This window comes from Urocitellus parryii, chromosome 3, assembly GCF_045843805.1.
Source record: "Urocitellus parryii isolate mUroPar1 chromosome 3, mUroPar1.hap1, whole genome shotgun sequence".
NCBI classification, from domain to species: Eukaryota; Metazoa; Chordata; class Mammalia; order Rodentia; family Sciuridae; genus Urocitellus; species Urocitellus parryii.
The window spans coordinates 143,872,695-143,895,319 of NC_135533.1; the positions used below are offsets into that span (position 1 = coordinate 143,872,695).

General features: G+C 36.9%; 1 protein-coding gene across 3 annotated transcripts in view; it reads right to left on the minus strand.

Moving 5' to 3' along the window:
• The window catches only part of Taok3 (TAO kinase 3), a 188,705-nt gene that overhangs the window by 46,022 nt on the left and 120,058 nt on the right, over nt 1-22,625 (minus strand). For all 3 annotated transcript variants that reach the window (XM_026403416.2, XM_026403415.2, XM_077795569.1), the window contains 5 exons: nt 22,455-22,568; nt 20,844-20,935; nt 9,667-9,760; nt 8,440-8,521; nt 1,714-1,881 (listed from right to left, as the gene is read on the minus strand). In XM_026403416.2, coding sequence (XP_026259201.1) covers nt 1,714-1,881; nt 8,440-8,521; nt 9,667-9,760; nt 20,844-20,935; nt 22,455-22,568 — 550 coding nt within the window. The remainder of the gene's footprint in view (nt 1-1,713; nt 1,882-8,439; nt 8,522-9,666; nt 9,761-20,843; nt 20,936-22,454; nt 22,569-22,625) is intronic.

Here is a 22,625-nt window from a genome sequence, read left to right on the forward strand (position 1 = left end):
CTTGTAGCAATGCACTGGTTTCAACCCATCCCACTTTTTAAACTGCATCTCCTTCCTTCACCTTCAATGCCTCTGTCCTGGCTCCACGTCCTCTGTACCTGAGGCCTGCCCCATACTTATGAACCTTCTACATGCTGACTACTTCGTACTGATCTTCTTAGCCAAACTTCTGAATCTTAAGATGATGGACTTTTGCTGTCTCCACTTTTTCTCATCTCTCATTTATTCCTAATCTACAATGTGTCCTACCTAGTCCTGTAAAATTGCTTTTATTAAGGTCATCAAGGATGCCCTAATTGTAAAGCCTGGTTCATATATTTTATATATATATATATATATATATATATATATATATGTGTGTGTGTGTGTGTGTGTGTGTGTGTATGTGTGTGTGTGTGTGTGTGTAAAATATATCTCCTTGTTTATCCTGACCTCTCTGGCATCTGACAGCATCCCATCTCAGATCTTCTGAAGTTTTTTTTCAGAAGAGGTCTGCAATGCCTTTATTTCCTGTGACACACAGGCCCTCTTTCCATTCTCCATTCAAGCCTGTGATTCACTGCCATCTGAATACTCTTGATGCTCAGCCTGCTCCCCTCTTTCCCGGACCTCTTTCTTGTGCTCCAGGTTCGTGTACCCCAAGCATCTGCTGGACATCACTGTTCATGTGTCCTAACCGTCACCACTTTGGCCTTTGAGCAGTTCTTTTCAGGAAAACCAGGAGCTGCCTCTCCTTTGAGAACTTCCTCTATATACCATATCAGTAGTATATGATGCTGGGGCCTTAAACTCATTAGGCACCACAATGAAGTCATTCTAAACCCACTCTTTTTTTTTTTTTTAATTTTAATTTTAATTTTGGTACCAGGGACTGAACTCAGGGGCACTCGACCACTGAGCCACATCCCCAGCCCTTTTTGTATTTTATTAGAGACAGGATCTCAGTGAGTTGCTTAGTGCCTCGCCATTGCTGAGGCTGGCTCTGAACCTGCAATCCTCCTGCCTCAGCCTCCCGAGTCATTGGGATGACAGGCAAGTGCCACCAAGCCTAGCTCTAAACCCACTCTTTCTCCTTGGTTCTTATTGTCCATTCTTGGTATTGACATCCTCTTAAATAGTTGGGCTCAAGTTCTTAGAGTCACCTTAAACTCCTCATCTGTCACTGTCAGTTTCAGTGAGAGGCCATGTGTTGGCAAATCTATCTCTGCGACGTGCTCCTCCCCCTCCTCCATTCCCATTGTCACTGTCCTTACTACCTCTGGCAAGGATTGCTATCTAGGTGGGGCCCAGGTTGCCAGGATAATCCTCCTAAAGCTCAAGAAGATAAAAACCTCATGCTAAGGATGGTGGAAGAGGGATACTTGCTTAGGGTGACACTGCTGAGCTGCAGAGAACTGCTCTGCTTATAACACCTCCTCCCCTGAGTCTAAGGTGGCCTAAGCCTATCTGTCAAAACCCACCCATGTCAGGTGCTAGAGGAACCTCCATGAATTCCCTTCAGCAAACCCATCCCATCCCACAAAGGCAGGCTGATACACTCTCCAGCACTTTCCCTAGATGGCCTTCAGAAGAGTTCTTTTAAGGTGGTTTCTTCTGCAACCCCGAATGTCTCTTAAGGGAGCATTTTTATCTTCAAAAGTCTTTCTCACAGTGCCCAGCCCAGAACTTTTGCACATAGTAGGTGCTTTGCCCACTGGAATAAACTGAACCTACTTCTTCATCCTCCTGGGACTCGTTCAAGGGTCCATTTCGTGTCTCTTGGAAAAGGATCTTTTTCATTTTCCGGTACTGGAGGTTATCGAGCTCGCGCACAGCATCTTTTGTTCTCTGTATGAGGTCAATGAGGACACGCGGTGGCCGTTCTCGGCGCACAAAGTCGTGCTGATTGAGGGAGGAGAAAAAAGAAACCGATAATGAAGAAACATTTTTAGGTACAAGATGATGGTATAAAAGTAAACAGAGAAGTATAAAACAAGATGATGGATTTTGCAGAAATAACCAGATATGATTTTCATGTCAGGTACCCTCCCATAAATCTCATGTAGAGATAAGTGTGCTTTTGTCTTCTTCCTCAAGCTCCATTTTGTAGATTTTGACTGAGAGTTTGTATAAGAAGTCTTCTTTTTGTTATACAGATTTAAGACATGCAAAGAGGTGTTTTGGTATACATAGACACAGCAAAATGATAATGACAGTGAAGTCAATGAGCATGTCCATCCACCTCACATCACTTTGTGTGTTTTGTGTGCAGCAAAGTACCTTAAATCTACTGCCTGAGCAAATTTCCAGGATGAAATTATAAAACAGTATTATCATCTATAGTCTTAATGTTGCACTTTGGCTCTCTACACCAATTAACTGCAAGTTTGTAACTTTTGATCTCATCTCCCCATTCTCCAGCCCTGCAACCACTTTTCTACTCTGTTTCTACAAAACATTTCTTTTATTTAGATTCTATGCTTAAGAGAATTCTTGCAGTATTTTTCTTTTTGTATCTGGCTTTCTTTTTACCCTTAGGATGATGTTCTCTAGATTCATCTATGTTGTTGTGAATAGTAGGCTCTCCTTTGTTAAGGCTGAAAAATGTGTATGTGTGTTTGTGTGTGTGTGTACACACAACAGTTTCTTTATTCTTTCATCCACTGATGGACGCTTAAGCTGTTTCCTGATTTGGGCTATTGTGGCTCATGCTGAGAGGAACGTGGAGCTGTACATATCTCTACCAGATATGATTTCATTTCCTTTAGGTATAGAACCGGAAGACAAATTGCTGGATGATACGGCAGTTCTACTTTTAATTTTTTGAGGAACCTCCGTGCTGTTCCATCAATCTACATTCCCACCAATAGCAAACAAGGCTTCCCTTTTCTCCACATCCTTGCCAGTCCTTCTTATCTCCTGAGGTTTACTTTATCACATAAGTAACAAAAATTACTAGAACTTCAATAGTAACAGAGAGGTTTGTACCTTTCAAACCTGAAACAATATAATAAGTAAGAGCAGAGCAAAGCAGAGCCTATTCTTGCTGATAATTTGCCTCGATCCTCCTCTCCACCACACACTATCTTTTGTAAAACAGAGTTGTGCATATTTTGTTTTCTGCTCCTGGGGTCACATTATATATGCTTGAAAATATGGCAGCTGTTCAGTCTATCTAGAGGTCAGATTTCTGGCAAATTCATTTCCCCATGCAGATATAAAAGCAGAAATGAGGGGAAAGCCTCTCTGAGGAGGGGAAATAACTGACCCCACCCCTTCCTTGTAGTCAGAGATCACAAGTGTGGCCAATGACACACAGGCAGAAGCTGATGAGGAAGGTTTTGTTTTCTAGAATAAAAAGTCAAGGCACATAAGAAGAGGTTTTACCCTTTGTCTTTTCCTGTAATTCTTGCCTAGACTAAAGACTTGAATTCTAGACATGTAGCAGTCATTTGGTGACAAGGAAGATAAAAGCCACATGCTAAGGATGGTGGAATAGGAAGACATGCTTAGGTTAATGGTGACAGTGCTGAGCTGCCCAGAGACCTGCACTCCTTTCCTACTTAAATTAAACCCTTACCTGTTTAAAGCTTTTGAAAGTGAAGACACTTGACATGTTAAAAATACCTTACTGCCTCTTGGATAAAGTCTGGCCTTGTATAGCTGGATTCCTGCTTGTATTCTGAGGTTTAATTCTGGCCTCATGCTACGCATTTTCCATCTCTATGCCTTTGATCATCTTCTTTGCCAACAATCCCACTTACTCATGGTTTTCTAAACCCCTACAATTAAAAGGAACTGAGACCTTCTTAAAAGAATACTTTAGTTTAAATACTATATACCAGTGCTTCACTATTTAAAAATATATGTATATGTAGTGTATGTTAAATATGTATTTTTATATGTACATATATACATGTTTATGTCACAAAAAGGCTTTTCAAAGGTAAATTGTGTTTTCTTTGATAACTATCAATAAATAATATGAAAGAAAAGTTGTAAAAAAGAATACTTTAGTTGTTTCTGAAAATAAAGATTCAAATAATATAAAAAACTGCATAAAAGAAAATAAAAATAAATCACTCTAAATTCCATCATCCAAAAATAAATATTGTAAAATTATGGAAATATCATTTTAGAGATCATCCCTCCCTCTTTCTCTCAGAACAATGGCTATCTAGAAATAATTCTGCTTGGAAATCTGACTGTACCTGCTAATTTTAAGTATAATCTGTGAAATTATAATACATTTGAATTTAACAGAATTAGAAGAGACTAAATTAAAATATTTGCTTAACTTTAGTTATAATCTCTTCATGAAAAGAATTATCTGTTACTAAAAGATCCTCCAAAGTTAAGGGGAGAAAAGATTACAAAAAATATGTATGTGTATGTAGTGTATGTATAAATATGTATTTTATATGTAGTTACTTTTTTTTAAACTACATATTTCTATTTGAGAAATATTATTGGCCATCTACTCTCAGAGAGAAAAATTAGTGTACTTATAATTTCCTATTCCTAATTTTCTCAAGTTGCATTATTCTTTTTATATTGCTAATATTTATCATATCTTCATTCTGTTTTTAAAGCATTTCAATGTTTATACCTGGATTCAACGTGAAAGAGACTTTGTTTTTTTTTTTTTTTTGCTGGCACTGGGGTTTGTACCCAGGGCCTCATGCATGCTAGGCAAGCACTCTACCACTGAACTATATCTCCAATACTAAAAGTGACACTTTTAATGTCAGGAAGAAAATATGAGGAAAAGATGGATTATTGAAAAATATTTGGGAATAACTAGATAGGATAGATAAGAGGGAGAGAAAAAAAAAGTAAAAGAAAAAGAAAAAAAAAAAGGCCAGCATGTAAAAATAGAAATAGGAAGGCCAGGTTCCCAGCTACTCAGGAAGCTAAGGCAGTAAGATCACAAGTTTGAGGTCAGCCTTAGCCACTGTGCTAGACCCTATCTCAAAATAAAAATATAAAAAAATAAAAAAGAGCTGGGTTTGTAACTCAGTGGCAGAACATTCACCTGTCATGTACAAGACCCAGGGTTCAAGCCCCAGCACCATATACACATTCTCTCTCTCTCTCTCTCTCTCTCTCTCTCTCACACACACACACACACACACACACACACACACACACACACACACACACACACATATATACACACACACACACACACACACACACACACACGGAGTGGGAAAATAGAAATTTGCAAGGTTCCTATAAAACGGTAAAAACAAAACAAAACACCTAACAACCCAATAGACAAATGGGCAAAAATGGGCAAAGATCATGGAGAGTTCACAGAAAAGAAAATAAAAATTATTTTCAGTATTTGAAAGATATTTAACCTAACTCCTAATAAGCAACATTTTTTAATGATCTGACTATCAGCATAGTTCAAAACCACTCAGACTTTGTTAGTGGGACTATATCTCGGTGCAACCTCTCTGGAGGACAGTTGGGCAGTGCCAATTTAAATTTAAAGTCCATCCATTTAAATTCCCTTTAATGAGCTATTTCACCTCCATGAATTTATTCTTTAGATATCATGATACAGGTGCAAAATGACATATGTGCAAGATGTTCAATGCAGCACAGTTGGTAATAGAAAAGACCAGAGACACCCTTAAATGGGCTGGTTAAACAATTATTGTGGTAGATATGAGAATGATAGATATGAAGCTATTGAAAACAAAGGTAGCTCTGCATGCAGTAAAATGGGACAGTATCCTAAATACACTACAAGGTTAAAAAAAAGTAGAATGATTTGTATGTTTTACTAACATGTGTAAAAATAAAAAGAATATTAACTTTCATATGTGTGCATTCTCTCTGGAAGGTGAATGTACTAAAATGGGGACGATGGGAAGGAGAATTACTGCTCATGTTCTGCCTTCTGCTACATTTTTACCTTTTGAAATCTGTGTTGCTTATTCAAAATAAAGAATGTACAATCTCTTTAGTCATGCTAAATAAATATTAGGGGGGCAATTTAAATTCCCAGCATTTACCACTGATCCTTTTGCTAGTTTCTCTAGTCCCTACTCCATTCTTTGCTACCTGTCTGCCTCCTTCCCCCTCCCCATTTCGTCTCTAGATTGGCAGGATTTTGGTACTGTTTGTGCTTCATCTCCAGATCAGCAGGATTGCATTATTGATCAGTTTTGGGGGGATGAAAAGCCCAGAAGGGTTGACTGAGTTTGTGAGACTTGATTATGTCAGCTGTCTTTAACACTGAGGAGCACTTTGGCTGGGTCACCAAGTCTTCGTTTTCATTTTCTTTGCCTTAGAATTCTGCAAACATTGTCCTATTATTTTCTAGCTTTGCATGTTCCTGAAGAGGGATGTATTTATCCTCAGGGTTTGATTTACTGAACCCCAAAGACTGGGTCTCTGGTGCCCTGTCTTCAGGAATCTGTTTACACCTCCCAGACAGACCTTACCTAGAACAGTGACTTCTGTCACTTTAGTTCCTTGTTCCTGGTTAATTTTTTTCTGCAAAGAATCTATCTGGCATCATATCATTCATATATATGTATATTTATATTTACATGTGTATGTACAGATACATATATGAGTATGTATATGTGTGTGTGTGTGTGTGTGTGTGTGTGTGTGTACATATATTCTTTCTTTATAGAGGATGCATTAGATTTGGTCCACCAAATCAAATAAACACCAAATCAGATCAAAGAAAGATCAGAACATTTATTTCCAGGAAGGATTTCTTCAGGTATATCTTTAAATATTTTCTCCTTCTTGTGTTTTATTTTCTTTTTCAGAAATATTTGTTGGTATCTCCTAGATCTCCTTAATCTTCCGTATATGTTATTTTATCTATAACCACCTTTAGAACCTTTACTTTTTGCATGTAATTTGGTTTTATTACTGAAAACTATCCACCAGTGGAAACATCCTAAGTGGGTTGGTCTACTATATTATATTAGTGCTTAGAATGCTATTTTACCCTCTGTTATGTTTTTTCTCTTCTTTAACTCTTTTATTTCTATCTTTATCTCTGCCTACTTCTGCTTTATATCTTATGACTGTCTGCTTTCCTAAAATTTTATCTTTGAATCTTTGTACTATCTTTCTGGAGTTCTTTATCCTTAATTTTAATATAGCCCCAATATATTTCTTTCCACCCGCTTAAGTTATCATTTTGAGACATATATATGTATGTAATAAATATATACATATGTATATATACATATATATATATATTGTACATACGGAGAAAAAGATAACTATACCATCTTGTGTTTCTGGTGCTTTCTCTGGTTGCTGTCTTCCCTACAGAAATGCAGAGCTGCAGCTCAGATGGACAAAGCATTTCATGTCTAGAACATGAGCTGGCTCTACCACAAAGCAGAACAAGACCAAGTCCCTGGGCCTGTTGTTTCTGTTACCATATTCTTGTGGTCTGTTACTTACAAGAAGAAAAAACCTACTTTTAGCTGAAAAAAATAGTCAGCTTCAGGTCTATCTCTTTGGGAACACTCAAGGCCAGAAAATAGTAGAATAATATTTACAGAGTTCCAAAAAGAAAAGAAAAGAAAATATAAACCAATAATTTGTGATCCAGCTAGGGTGGTCTTTAATGATAAAGGCAACTGATATTTTTAAGTTTTATACAATTTAGGTAACACAGTCCTTCTTAGGCATTCTTAAAAAAAACCAACAAGCAAACAACAACAAAAAACCTGCTCAGTACCAAAATCCAGTCAATGTAGAGATGAAACAAACAAGAGTTAAAAATACACATTCAGAAAAAGGTTAGACACCTGGGTCATTCTGTGCCAGATAAAGGATATTTATATTGTAAAAGATTCCCACATGCTTTGCTGATGTCCATGAACCAGTGTGGCCACTGTACAAAGTCTATAGCACAATGTTACACAAAATGGACACATAAAACTGTGATGTTCACTTCCAATAAAGGCAGTGCTGTGAAACTACTGTCACTGAGTGCATGACATGATACTATGTAAACTTGGGCTTTGTATGGTTATCATGCATCTCCACTGCCTCAAGATGTGGCAACAAACTAACTCGAAATTGCTGAGCTAGCATGTGACCCATCAGCAGACTGTCCTGAGGACACCGCATTTAAGTTCCACTAAAGGGCAGATGTCAGTCGTCAGAGCTTTACGAGGATGACCAGAACAAGAAGAGGAAATACTCTTTATCATAAAGCAATAAAGGAGGTGGAGTGAGAAAGAAAGGGGCATGATGGGAAAAAAAAACTATCCACAGGAAACATACAGTGCACACACCGTGATAATCCTGCCGTTTCTATGCCTCCTGCTCTCTCTGGGTAAATGTTGAGGCAGCATGCTCTAAGCCAGTGTGTCACCATGAGCTGCCAGGAGAATGATTTGCCATGTTCCCCCACAACAGCACTTTAAAGCCCCCTCCTCAAATATAAATTTGAAAAATTACCCGTAATAGTTCTGCTGATGTTGGCCTTTCCTGAGGTATTTTCTGCAAGCAGTAATCAACAAATCTTCTAAAGGAGTCTGTCCTGTGTGCAAATACATCAAAAGAAGATACAATGAGGGTCTGTAGAGCCCTTGGATCACCTAAAACAAATTTTATTCAAGGGAAGATTTTATATCTTAGAAGATTTTTTAAAAAATCAAATATTTTGGAATATCAGTAGCATTGAACTATTTTTAAGTTTACAGTACCAAAAAATTAATTCTTTTGCATAATAAGCGTGGACAAAGTTTCCAGTTAGTTAACATATACACACATCTTTACATTTAAAGAAGTAAGGTCAGGTCACATATAATAATATATCAGAAAACTAAAAATACTATCTTCTATGTTAATTTAATACCCATTTTTCTCCTCATGTGTTAAGCCTGTAGTTCTTGTTGCCTGTTAACTCCTCCACCACCCATGACATGTGACTTGCTGTGTAAGGGACAGAGAAGCCAGGAACATGCTTTCTGAATAAGAATACTTCCTACTTTGAATGGTCCACTTTGTCTACTCTTCCTTAAAATGGCCAGTTTTCTGTAACTCTTGTGGCCCCCAAAATGTTACACTTTGTTATCTTTTGAGTGGTTAGTATATTCTCTGCCCCCCAAACATTTAAATATACATACAGGGGGGAAAAAAAGACAACTGGAAAAATAATGACATCAGCGGGGGCACTTTATCTCTGCTGACAAGTGATAAGAGATGAGATGATCAATACCAGACGTCAGGACCTGAGTGACTAGACTGGCCAGGAAGGCAGCTGGAGTGAGTTCCTGGGGGGATTTCAGTCACTGCACACAGTAAGAAAGAACACAGTCAAAGGGCTGGAGTTGTGGCTCAGTGGCAGAGCACTCGCTTCGCACATGTGAGGCACTGAGTTCCATCCTCAACACCACATAAAAATAAATCAACAAAATAAAGATATTGTGTCTATGTATAACTAAAAAATAAAAAAAATAAGAACACAGTCAAGCCAAGGAGAAGCAGAAACTCTATGTGTTTGCATGTGCACACACACATGTGTGCATAGACAGCTGTTGCTCATGAGGTATTTGTGTTACTCTAACACACAATGGAGGAATAAAATGCTTTTTAGGTCAGATATTCAAAATATCATTCAATTAAAGTGTCAAATACCGATGGAGACCTTCTTAGAGATGGGAGATGGTAGCAGTGTCTTACCATTCACTGGACTGTAGCGTTGGGGAGTCGTTCTGGGCAATGTGATATAAGGCACTCATTGCATTCATATTGAAAAGCGGGGGCTTCCGTTCCGCTGGAAGAGGAAACAACCATAGTAAGGCAGTTCTCGAAAGAAGTCAGGCAGACAGTGAACTAGGGAGCAATGCTCTGCAGCTATATTGATAGCTCGTTACTGTCATCATGCCATGTAATCCACTTATTTTAATTTCTAAGGTCAGTCCAGGATAGCCATTCAGAAGCTCCTGGTCATTTAACATACATTGGCCATGTTTCTCACAGAACCCACTTCAAAAGAATAAAAGAAAAATTCCTTATGTTTTTCACGAATATTCAAAAGATGGACCTTTGCCTGTTTCCCTATTAGGAGTATGAACATCTTCGCATGTATGTGAATTTAAAAATATGTACGTGTTTTAAAAATTCAGAAAGCAAAGTAGAATAAAGAAAAAATACCATTATTACAGAATGGAACATTTTAAACATCACTAAAAGCACAGAAGAAAATTCTATTCAGTGAATACTGTTTGGTAGCTCATCCAGGTCAAAAACCAAATGGGGGAGGGCTAGAGGGAGATTTGGAAAGAAGAGAAGAATAGATAATAAATCAGGGCTTGTCCATCCCTTCGTAAAGAGAAACTCAAGAAGATAGGTATTTCTTTTTCTTTGCAGAGCAGGGGATTGAACCCAGGGTCTGGCACATGTTAAGCACACCCTATGCCACTGAGCTACACCGACAGCTGGAGGTATTTCTTTCTAGAGCATTCACCCCACCTTAGTGGAGTATAAGACAACTTTAGGCTCTTCCTTTGTATGCACATTTAGCACATGTTCACCTATTATTTACATAAACACACAAATCTTTCTTCTCTAAAGAAATCACGTGCTCCAAGAGAGCACAAACTTATAACCTGAATTCTTTTATTCTCTTAGAATATGTAATAAAATGCTATTCACATATCAGGTGCTCTACTAATTGACCAAGGTAAAGAAATAGAACTTTAGTTCTGAGCACATTTATTTATTTATTTATTTATTTTTAAAGAGAGAGTGAGAGAGGGGAGAGAGAGAGAGAATTTTTAATATTTATTTTTTAGTTCTCGGCGGACACAACATCTTTGTTGGTATGTGGTGCTGAGGATCGAACCCGGGCCGCACGCATGCCAGGCGAGTGCGCTACCGCTTGAGCCACATCCCCAGCCCATGAGCACATTTAATTTTATGCTATTTATTAGTTATTATGGCACAGAAGATAAATCACCACCTTATACCACCATGCTTACCCTAATGGATTTTTTTTATACAGTCCTACTTTCTAATTCATAATCTGATCTCTGGTTTCACGTGAGCATCTTAGTTTTGAGATTAATCACTTCTAAAATGACAAATTGGGCTTATCCTATGCAGGTTTAAGAAACTGAACAAGAACTAAGGAGAGGCCTGGCAGGGAGGCACACGCCTGTAATCCCAGCGGCTTAGAAGGCTGAGGCAGGAGAATGGAAAGTTCAAAGCCAGCCTCAGTAACTGTGAGGCGCTAAGCAACTCAGTGAGGCCCTGTCTCTGAATAAAATACAAAATAGGGCTGGGGATGAGGCTCAGTGTTCGAGAACCCCTGAGTTCAATCCCTGGTGGCAAAAAAATAAAATAAATTAAATAAATAAATAAATAAAGGGAGTTATTTTCACTCAGAGGAATAAGAATCTGTAAAAGGCAGAATGGTTAAAAATTAACACCCAACACCAGGATGGACAACATTGAGAAACAGTGGATTCTAGTTACTGGTAGCACTTGGGTAGAAGGCAGACTGCATTGTTCACCTGTGACATTTTGGAGGGATCTCTGACAGTCTTCATTCAAAGATCTCTGTAGAGATCTCTGGAATGTGATAGTCTACGATTCTATGAATATTTCTTATAGACCTGTCCACAGAATATTGTTTACATTCACACCAAATAAATACTGGCACATTAGGGACAGAATAGTTAACAAATGGAAACTTGAAAGTTGCAGTGTGGATGAAGGTTTCAAGTGCAGATGAGAAGACAAACTGGTTCAGACAGACTAAAAAGATTCTAGAACCTGGCCTTCTGGCAACTTTAACTATTTTAAAACCATGAGAAACTGGGCGTATTGGGGCATGCCTGTAATCCTACTGACACAGGAAGGGGAGGCAGGAGGATCCCAAGTTCAAGGCCAGCCTGGGCAATTTAGCAGGGCCCTAAGCAACTTACCAAGACCCTGTCTCTAAAAAAAATAAATAGCTGGGGAAGTGGCTCAGTGGTAATGTGCCCCTGGGTTCAATTCCTGGTATCTAAATCTATAAATAAATTTTTAAAAACCACGTGGAACAAGGTATTCACCATGTAAACATCAAGGAAATCTCATGATTCCTGGGACAATGTCCAAGTCCTGGTACAGAGGCCTTCGTTCTCTGTTCACATGGCCCTGGCTACCTCCAGAGCCTCATTCTGAGAAGCAACTCGTTGCCCTCTGTCTCATGCCATCTTTGACTTCATTGAAAGTACCAACCCCAATCTTTCACAGGGCTGTTTGCTCTGTGTGAGTTCCCTAAACTTCCCTTCATTCCCTAAACTTTATCTGGCTTATTATTTATTAACTTATTGAGATGGAGTCTTACTATGTTGCCCAGACTGGCTTCCAACTCCAGGGCTCTAGTGATCCTCCTGCCTCAGGCTGCCAAGCAGCTGGGACTAAAGGGATGTGCCTCCACGCCCAGCTCAGGCTCATTCTTGGCAATCTTTCAGACTTCATCTTGAATAAAATTTTATTTCCACTAGGTCTTCCATTAGATTTTTGTTGTGGCAAATTATGTTTCTCCTTCCTACCACATATCACAACCCTCATCATTTTTTAATTCTACTTATCGATTTATTTAGGTGCTGGGGATTAGATCCAGGGCCTCACACTTGCAGGCAAGTGCTCTACCACAGAGCTATATCCCCAGCTTGGAATTCTTTATTTAACATGTGTCCTCTTTACTAGACTTCATGAGGGCAGTGATGTGTCTATTATTTCATCATTATATTTCTAGTGCTGAGAATAGCGTCTGGTTGCACGTAGCATCTGGTTACACTTACAGAAGAGCTAGATATTAAAAAGAAAAGGAGACATCATGCACTATTTATTCACACTTTCAATGTAATTTCAACATTAAAAGTACAATTTAAAGTACCTTGTTTGCACCTGCAATTTCATTAAACCTCAAACATACAGAAAAATCACTGCAAATAAATGAAGGCAAGGAAAATTGAAGCAAGGAAGAAACTCTGCCCATAAAGAATCCTTGTGCAACAAACAGTCACAAAAATGACTGAGAAGAGACTAAGCCTTGGGGATATCGCCAGACACTATGTGATGCTTCTCACTAGCAGTAGGACAGGAACCTCTTACTCGCTGGCAAAAGGTCAAAAAACCTTTAGAACATTGAATTGCACAGGAGAAATAGCAGAGAAAGGGGATGAAAGAAAGAAAGGAACGTAGAAATTTAGGAAGAGGATAAGAATAAAACAATAACAAAACTTAGTAGTAATGAGAACAGCAGGAGCTCAGACTGGAGCAGGAAGGGGGAGGTCTGAAAGAAGCAAGCACTCTGCCCATGAACGAAGATAGCCAGCCATATGCTGGTAGAATAAATAACTCCACCAAAGAAGCACTGACTAAAGGTATTCCAGCCACACAGAGCACTGTGGTCTGGGAAACATTTACTAAATCTATGCTTTGGAAGGTCTCATCCATGATCAAGCCTAGGAAGGCTAGGTGCACTACATAAATCCTCTGAGCTGTGGTGACAGGACTCATCACTGAGCCAGCATACTAGAGCCAGCATACCAGGGCTGGAAAACTGTGGCCTGTTAGCCAAATTCTGGTAGCAGCTGGTTTTTGAATAGTTTTACTGGAACACAGCCATGCCTGTGCATTAATGTATTGCCTACAGATGCTTTCACCAGTAGTTGTGATGACACTGTGGCCTTCAAAGCCTGAAACACTTGTATTCCGGCTCTTTACAGAGAGCTTATCGCCCCTCCTGTAGATTATGACAGTTGGCTTAGAGAGTCTATAGGAGAAGCAGAATAGGGATTGGGAGCGCTTCTGAAGCCACCTTGTGATAAGGAATCCATATTTTCCTAAATGAAAGGAGAGGGTAGAAGCATAAAAAAGGTAAATTAACTATACTAAAAGAAAAAGTAGCAGTTTCTATTGAACTTAAAGACAATGATTACATTTTTATGGCTGCTTCATCTGTGTTATACAAGATCAAGGTTCAGAGAGGTCAGTTCAATGAAGTTTCAGCAAACTACACTGCTTGCCAAGGATCATGCTAAATCTGAGTAACTGGATTGGGCTTTATTTGAGGGAGATCAAAGGTTGCCTCTCTTTTTAGTTAAATACCACTTAAAAAGGCAAAAGGTTTCTTATGAATGAATGTGGTTGACAACCATCACAATTAATGATAATAATAACTGCCACCATTTATTGAGTTCCTGTTCTGGGCACTCACTGCCTTCCATCTATCACATCTATTATTCCTAATTCTTAAAAGAGCCTGACAAAATAAGTTTCATTCTTCCAATTCTCCAACTGCAGAAACCAAGGTTCCTCTAGGTTAAACAGTGAAACCCAGTCACAGAGTAAGTGGCTAAATCAGAATTTCAACCTAGTCCTGTAAGATTCGAAGGTCTGTGGTCCTTTCACAGTATCTTCAATAGCCCTGTTCATTTTATGGATAGATAGTACTAGAATTTCAAAATGAAAAGAAAAAGCAGCAGTTGTAGAAGATTGAGTCTAACTCCATTCCCCCAGGCCATCGCAGCACCTGACAGATTAGAATGGCTGTCTGATGAAGATTCCAGGCAGAGAAGCCACAAGCTCCACTTGTTTCTGAGCACAGTTTCTTCAAAGTGGATCTTTGCTGGTGAAGGAAGTGTCTGGAGCATCAAGATTAGTTTCTCTTGAAAAAAAATCTTGAAAAACAGTATCTGGTGACTGGACTTTTTCAATGTCCACGAGTTTTCACAAAAGTCATGCATTTAACTAGCTTTTGATGGATGATGAGTTCAGCAGAAGATGGTTTCTAAAACAGACTTAAGCATGTAGGGACTCTAAGGCTTGCTCTTCGGACAGAGGAGCAGTGGCAATGACATTACCATTGTCTGGCTTTGTAATGTGACCTCAGCAATTTGATTTCTAGGTTAGGGTGTTTTTAAAAAATATACACTTACAGAAGAGCTAGATATCAAAAAGAAAAGGGGACATTATGCACTATTTATTCACACTTTCAATGTAATTTCAACATTAAAAGTACAATTTAAAGTACCTTGTTTGCACCTGTAATTTCATTAAACCTCAAACACAGAAAAAGCACTGCATATGGTATATCTGAAATAGCTTAACTTTCTTTTATTTAAAAAGGGAAAATAACTCTTCTTATGTGTTTACATTAACAGAATCAATGCTAGGGAAATGAAGATATATGATAAAGCTGTTAAAGAAATACTTATATTATTTATTATATTACTGATATAATTTTTAAATAATGGCTGAGAAATTAAGAGTCCCTGGCAAGTAACAATTTTGTGAATGCTTGTAATAGTAAATATTCTACTACTTTAAGACTCTGCATCTAAGATGCCATCGATTATAAGATGTATAACTATTTAATATACACCCTTATTTTATAACTTAAGAGAAAATGTTGCCAATTATAATATGCTATGGCCTATAAAAATACCTCCTTCCTTTTTTTTCTTTTTAAATTTATTTATTTTTTTTAGTTTTCGGCAGACACATCTTTGTTAGTATGTGGTGCTGAGGATCGAACCCGGGCCACACGCATGCCAGCGAGGGCCACACGCATGCCAGGCGAGCACACTACCGCTTGAGCCACATCCCCAGCCCTCTCCTGCTTTTTAAAAAAAATCATATTTATTTTATTGGATTTTTGACAAACATTATTTCTAAAAATATTAATTAAAATATTCTAAGGTATATATAAAATGATGTTTTGTTATTCATCTACACTGCAAAGTGATTACCACAATTAACATATTTATCATTTCATATAGTTACAACTTTTAGTTGTTGTGAGAAAATTTAAGATCTATGCCCAGGGCTGGGGATGTGACTCAAGAGGTATCGCGCTCGCCTGGCATGTGTGTGGCCTGGGTTCGATCCTCAGCACCACATATAAACAAAGATGTTGTGTCTGCCGAAAACTAAAAAATAAATATTAAAAATTCTGTCTCTCTCTCTCTCTTTAAAAAAAAAATCATGTAAAAAAAAAAAAAAAGATCTATGCCCAGCAACTTCAAGTATACAATGTATTGTTATTAACTTCCCCCAGCCCTTGTTACCTCCTGGTTTTAAAGAGATGTTAAAAATTTGGATGAACTACCATTGTCCCAGGATAGTGCTGATGATTACTGACATTTATTAAGAACACATAATACAATAAAAAGCACCTGAAATCCATATTTTCATTTAATCCAGACAATTCCCATAAGGTAGGGAATCTTATTATACAAATTTCACAGACAGTTAAAATAACTTGACCCAAATCACATAACTAAGAAATGTCAGAACTAGAGTTAGAACATGAGTTTATCTGACTGCAGACTTTTTTTTTTTTTTTTAAAATCACAATTTGATATTATCGCCTTTCAATGTGAAAGTCTTTCTAACTGTAGATGACAACAACCCTTGGGGAGAAGGCCATCTTGTCTTTTAATCTGGGAAGTCATTTCATAAATGGTAATCAGAATTAGGCTGACAGCATGTCATTACACATATTTCAATTATTTTTAAACAAAGATAAAATCAGGAAACAGGCACTGGGCAGGGGCTGTTGCAAGAGAGGAAGACTTCAGATGTTTCTTGGCATCTCTACTTGTTTGCCTAATGTCAAGTGATTCGTGAAACATGAGTCATTACTATACCTCTATAGGGTGTAAAACCTAACGTGATGATCTTGAATCAGCAGAAAAGGGCGTTTGTTGTTGTTTTTGTCCCGTTGAGAAGGATGGAATCCATGTTACATTCCAGAAGGATTTTGGTAAGAAAAACACTTGTGAAAACTATGGGTGAGCACTAATTAGCTATGAGGTTCAACCTGGCTGGTACATTCTCTTAAAATATCAACCAAGGAGTTGCTGCTCTGGTTTCAGCATTATAAGTAAAATTTCAGTTCATTCGTATTTCCTAAAAATTAAATTGCAAAAAAAATAATAATCTACATGAGTATAATTAGCTGTTATTCAGTATTTGGTATGTGCCAATCACTATGTTAAATATTTATTTTAACTTATTTTGAAACCTGAAAATACCTATGTATTGTTATTTCCACTTAGCAAATGAGAAAACTGAGGGTAAGAGAAGTTTAAAAAAATGGTCCAAGATCACACAGCCAGCATCAACATGTCACGTAGCTCCAGGAGGTATCACTTACATCCTAGACTATGTGAATACCTGCTGGCATGATGTTGCAGCCATACCTGGCGATCCTGCCAGCTAAGTGGTGGTGAAGCCAAGATTCAAACCCAGGGTGTTTAATTCTGAAACTTATTCTATACTGCTAACTCTCTGCTATGCAGAGAATAGTCCCCTTACAAAGGATGTGCTTTTATTTCTAATTTTTCAAAAGCTTAAATGCTCAATATGTAAAGCATAAAAAATCTGTAGAATATTATAGTAGATACCTACAATTCGATTATCATTTTTTGTTTTGTTTCAGATCTTTGTTCTTTAAAAAAAAAAAAAAAAGATATCTCTTCCCTTCCATTCTCCCGACTTACTATTCTGGAGTTGTATCTTTTATATCTATGCTATACTCTATTAGTATTCATAGGATCTTAACAACATATAAAAGCACTTATATAACCTCCATAATTGACATGATACTGTATATGTACTTCCTCAATTTTCTGTTCTTTACATACTCTGATTTTAGATCTATCCATGATGGTACATGTAGATCTTGTTCATTATTAACTGTGATATAGTATGCCACAATTTATTTATCCATTCTCCTTTGAATAAGAATTTAGGTCATCTCCACCTTTTCTGGCTCCTACCAACAGGGCTGCATCTTTGAACACATTTTCCAATGCACCTGCAAAGTATTTCTCTGTCTCTACTATGAGAAGTGGAACATTGGGTCATTGAGACCACTCCTCAGTTTTACTAGCTATGGCTGACCAGTTGACATTCCAGAGGGGTCTTATCAATGTCATTCCTACCAATGGCAAGAAAAAGTCTTGTTTCCCTAGCAGCTTCTCCCAATTTATTATTCGAAGAATTAAAACCTTTTGTCAATCTGGGAGATTTAAAATAGTTTTAACTAATAGTTTGGATCTCCCCAAACATTAATGAGAATGAACATTTCCCAATGCTCACTGTTCATTTAGGTTTCCTCTTCAAAGAATTGTTTGATCAAATTCTGTACTCAGTTTTTTTCTTTTTCCTTCTGGTTGTTTGGTCTTTTTCTTTTTAGTAAAGAAGTTGTAAAAGTTCTTTATAAAGTCTGAACCAACACTCTGCTGGTTAGATCCATTTCACCTACCTTCTCTCTGTCCATGACTTGTCATTAAAATTTGTCATTATGTTTTAAAAATATTGTTTAGAAAAAATTCTTCCCTATACTTATAAAGACAATTGAAAGTAATAATATATTTACACAATGTTTACTATATACCAGTTCAATTAATTGCTTTGTTTATTAATTAATCCATCGCCAAAACAACCCCACAAAGTAGGTGTTATTATTAACTTTATTTGAGAGATCTCAAAACTGAGACATGAGGGGTATTCTCTTAAATCTTTTAAAGTTTTACTTTTAATTTTTGGATATTTAACAAATCTGGAATTTATTTTAATGTATGGTATACCTAGGAATCTAATTTTAGTCCTTATCATATAATTAACAAAATCTATCAGTATTGTTTAACAAATGAGCCACCCTTTCTCCATTAATCTACAAAGATTTTTCTTATACTAAAATCTGACTCATATGAGTCTGTTTCTAGATTTTTTTCCCCCTATTCTATTGGATACTAGTCTTTACCTGGATCAACACTTTACTAATTTAGTTATTATGGTATGGATTCTGGTACAGTGATTCTTCTGCCTGAATTCTATTTGTTCACAATTGCTTTGGCTAGTTTGGGCTGTAAGAGTTTTACCATTACTCAGTCAAGTTCTGCAGAGTGTTATTGGAAGTCCATCCTAAGTCTTTTTTAAATATGCAAGTATTTCTGATGAGAGCCACTCAAAATCAGTAGAATAAATCTTAATAATATCCTTTGCAATGAAAAAGACTAGTAAAATATTAGAATTCAAAAAAGAAATCTATAACCTCAATGTCTATTAGTATGGAACCAATTAAATAAATTATTATGTATCCATACACTGGAATAAAACAATGCCATCAAAACAATGGAAAAGATCACTAAGTAATATTTTTTAAATCCTCAAGGTATTATTAATTAAAAAATCAAAGCATGGAACCACATGTATATGTCAACTTGGGTGTGAAAATGAATATAATCAGTATATACTGGGACGGGGATATAGCTGAGGGGCCATGGTTCAATCTTCAGCACGCCCCCTAAAAAGCATAGATTCCCATTAATTTATATATTAATAAAAAACTCTGGAAGGATACATAAGAAATTAGTGATAGTGATTCTCTGTGTGTCGATGGGGTGGGGCAGGAGGATGGGAAATATGTGGATAGAGCCAGGAATAGAAGAGGAAGATACCCTTTTATTATATGTTGTTTTATATATATACATTTAAAAATTTCCATCTTCTGAGACAGGGTCTCACCATTTTGTTGGACTTGAAGTTTTTTTAATTTAAAAACCATATGAATGTATCACTTAATTAAAAGAAATTAAGTGACTGTTCTAATTTTTCTCTTGGAATTTTTTCCACTAATATCTCTTTAATGTTAGAAAAATAGAAAAAACTACATCCTTATCCTATGTTCCTTGGTTGAAAGGGGTCAATGAAGCACTGGTAATGTACTTTGTAGGTCAAACATTTTAGAAAAAGAAAACCAGAATTCGAGAATCAAATTGGAACTCAGAAAATCCTTACAGGATCAATTTGGAGACCAGGAAAGAAAAAAAATCAAAGTCTAAATTTAGAAAATCAGACAAAAGAACTTTTCAAAAACTGATCTTAAACTTAAAAAAAATTTAATTTAAAATCTATAAATATCTAGATAAAGTCAGGGTTATGAGCCAGCTCATCCTGGCTTTGGAAGGCCAACTGTATATATCTTTCCTCAAGTTCACATCTAGTAAACAGCACACTGGTAGCTTGGAAGTGCCACAGTGGGAGTATTTACACTGGGGGAATTGGCAAGGGTTACAAATCAGAGGCCCATCCCACCACCAAGAGATTCATTTGCTAAATTTACTAGTTGGCAAATTTGTTAAATTCACTATTGGATAAAGGTAATTCAAGATACATTGAAGTTCAAAATATACAACTGGAGAAGAGATTCCATGGAATTTTAGATAATTTCACAAACAATATTTTGGGGAACAATTTTATGGTTGATATATCTTCTAATATGAAGTTTTCTCCAAGGTTGTACTCTATGTGGGTCATATACAGTTTTGGAGTACAGGCTCAGAAGCCTTCTATCACTTTTTTGGATTTCCTTCTTCAAGTTGAAGTATAAATTAAAGTAATGAATACTACTGTGAAGACAGGACACATGTTACTCATAGTATGAAGAATTAACGTTTTTCAAATATTAGTATACACTGTCTTATATTTCCATGTTTGTGAATACCTATGTCTGTTCAAATTCTTTTAATTAAAATAATAACATGAAACGCAGCTAAGAGAAAGCAATCTTCTGTGTTGTACAAGAGCACAGAAATATCTATAATAAATTCGCATTGCCTGGCACACATGTAGCAGTTAAATAATAAATTAAATAATAACTGGATGAAGGGCTGGGAAAGTCATTCAGTGGTTGAGCACTTGCCTAGTAGTTACGAGATCCTGAGTTCAATGCCCAGAACCACAAAAACAAAAACAAAATGAAACAAATAAAAGATGGAGGAGTTAATTGACAGTCATAAGGAGTGAGTCTCAAAAATACAACCAAAACAATTCTCTTCACTTACCCAATTCAATACAGGTGATACCGAGTGACCAAACATCGACTTTCCCGTCGTACTGTCCTTCATCCATAGCTAAGATAACTTCTGGAGCCATCCTGCCAACAAAATGTGCAAAACTCAAGTTGTAAGTTTTAAAAAACATTTCTTTTTTATAAAGTGAGTCAATGAAATAGCAGTTCTTAAGGATATTCAACATTTTTTATCTGCTAGATTTTCTTCGATAAATTGTTTTTAAAGAACACTATTCAAAATATCAGCATATTTAATGATCTACATGAAATGACACTGTATTCAATATATCCTGATTCCGTGCTTCACTATCAGTTTGATCTTGGGTAAGTTATCTAACCTATCTGTACATCAGTTAATTTATCTACAAAATGGAAAGAATTCTAGTAGTTATCTCATACAGATTCATAAAGGATTAATACATATGAAATTTTAAAAATATTTATTTATTCTTGGTACAAGGGATTGAACCTAGGGGTACTATGTCTCTGAGCTACATCTTCAGCCCTTTTTATTTTTTGTTTTAAGATAGGGTCTCATTAAATTGCCCAGGCTGCCCTTGAACTTATGATCCTCCTGCCTCAGGTTCCCAAGTTGCTGGGATCACAGGCCTGTGCCTCTATGCCCAGGAAACAAATAAATTACTTTAAACAACACAAAAAAATATCTTGTGGGACAACATAAAGCAAAGTCATCAGCTATTCCAAAGATACTACAACTTATAAAACAAATAGGTTATGGTAATGGATGTCACCTCACAGGCTTGTCCTTAATACATTTTCATTAGCAGGGCAGGGGTTATATCAGGTTGGGTTTGCTTTGAGCAGTACTGTGTTCTGTTATTATGTATAAACCTTTGCTTAGTAAATGCTATCTGATTATGAGGGGAAAAATCCAAATGGCAACTGATTTTTTTAGTAGGTAAGTAATTTTGCAGGGATATAAGTCATTCTGCAAAATATAATGAAATTCCAATGTGTCTATAAAAGAAAAGAAAGGAATCTAGAAGGGAATAGGATGAAAAACTTCGAGTGGGAATGCCATGCTAGGTGACGCATCAGAGAACTCAACAAAGACCTGAACTGAGATTTTTTTCATCAGAAAGTATCACTTACGCTTGCTGTTAGCCAGATAAGCCTAAAGAAGTCCTCTTGTCCTTACCTGAAAACTGGTTCAAGAGAAAAGTTCAAATAAACCTCAAATGAAAAAGAAAACCTGAGCTTGGTGGGTGTGTTGATAGTCTGGCTCAGTTTACACACAGTGACATCAACCACATTGGAACAATTTAAAGTGATTTTTATACTGAGAGTCTCTCTCTCTCTCTCTCTCTCTCTCTCTTTCTTCTACTGAGTACTTCTAATCTTTTCAAACAAAATTTCCCTTTGGGGTACACTGCTAAGACACTGTCAAAAAAACAAAACAAAATGATACCATTACTAGGCCTGCTGGCACCTGTCATCTCAGCTATTTGGGAGGCCGAGGCAGGAGAATTACAAGTTAAACATCAGGCTTGGCAACTGAGGGAGACCCTATCTCAAAAATAAAAACAAACAACCTCCAAACCAATGCTAGGGAAAACAATGTCATATTTGCTAACTTACATACCAGTAAGGTGTGCCCACGAAGGAGTTGGCAGGAGAAGCTATTGAGGCTGATCCAAAATCAGCTAATTTCACCTGACCTGGCTCTGTTAGGAGAATATTTCCTGCTTTAATATCCCTATAGGAAAAAAATAATAGGGTTAGAAAATTACTTTTCAATTTTGATTATGGAAAA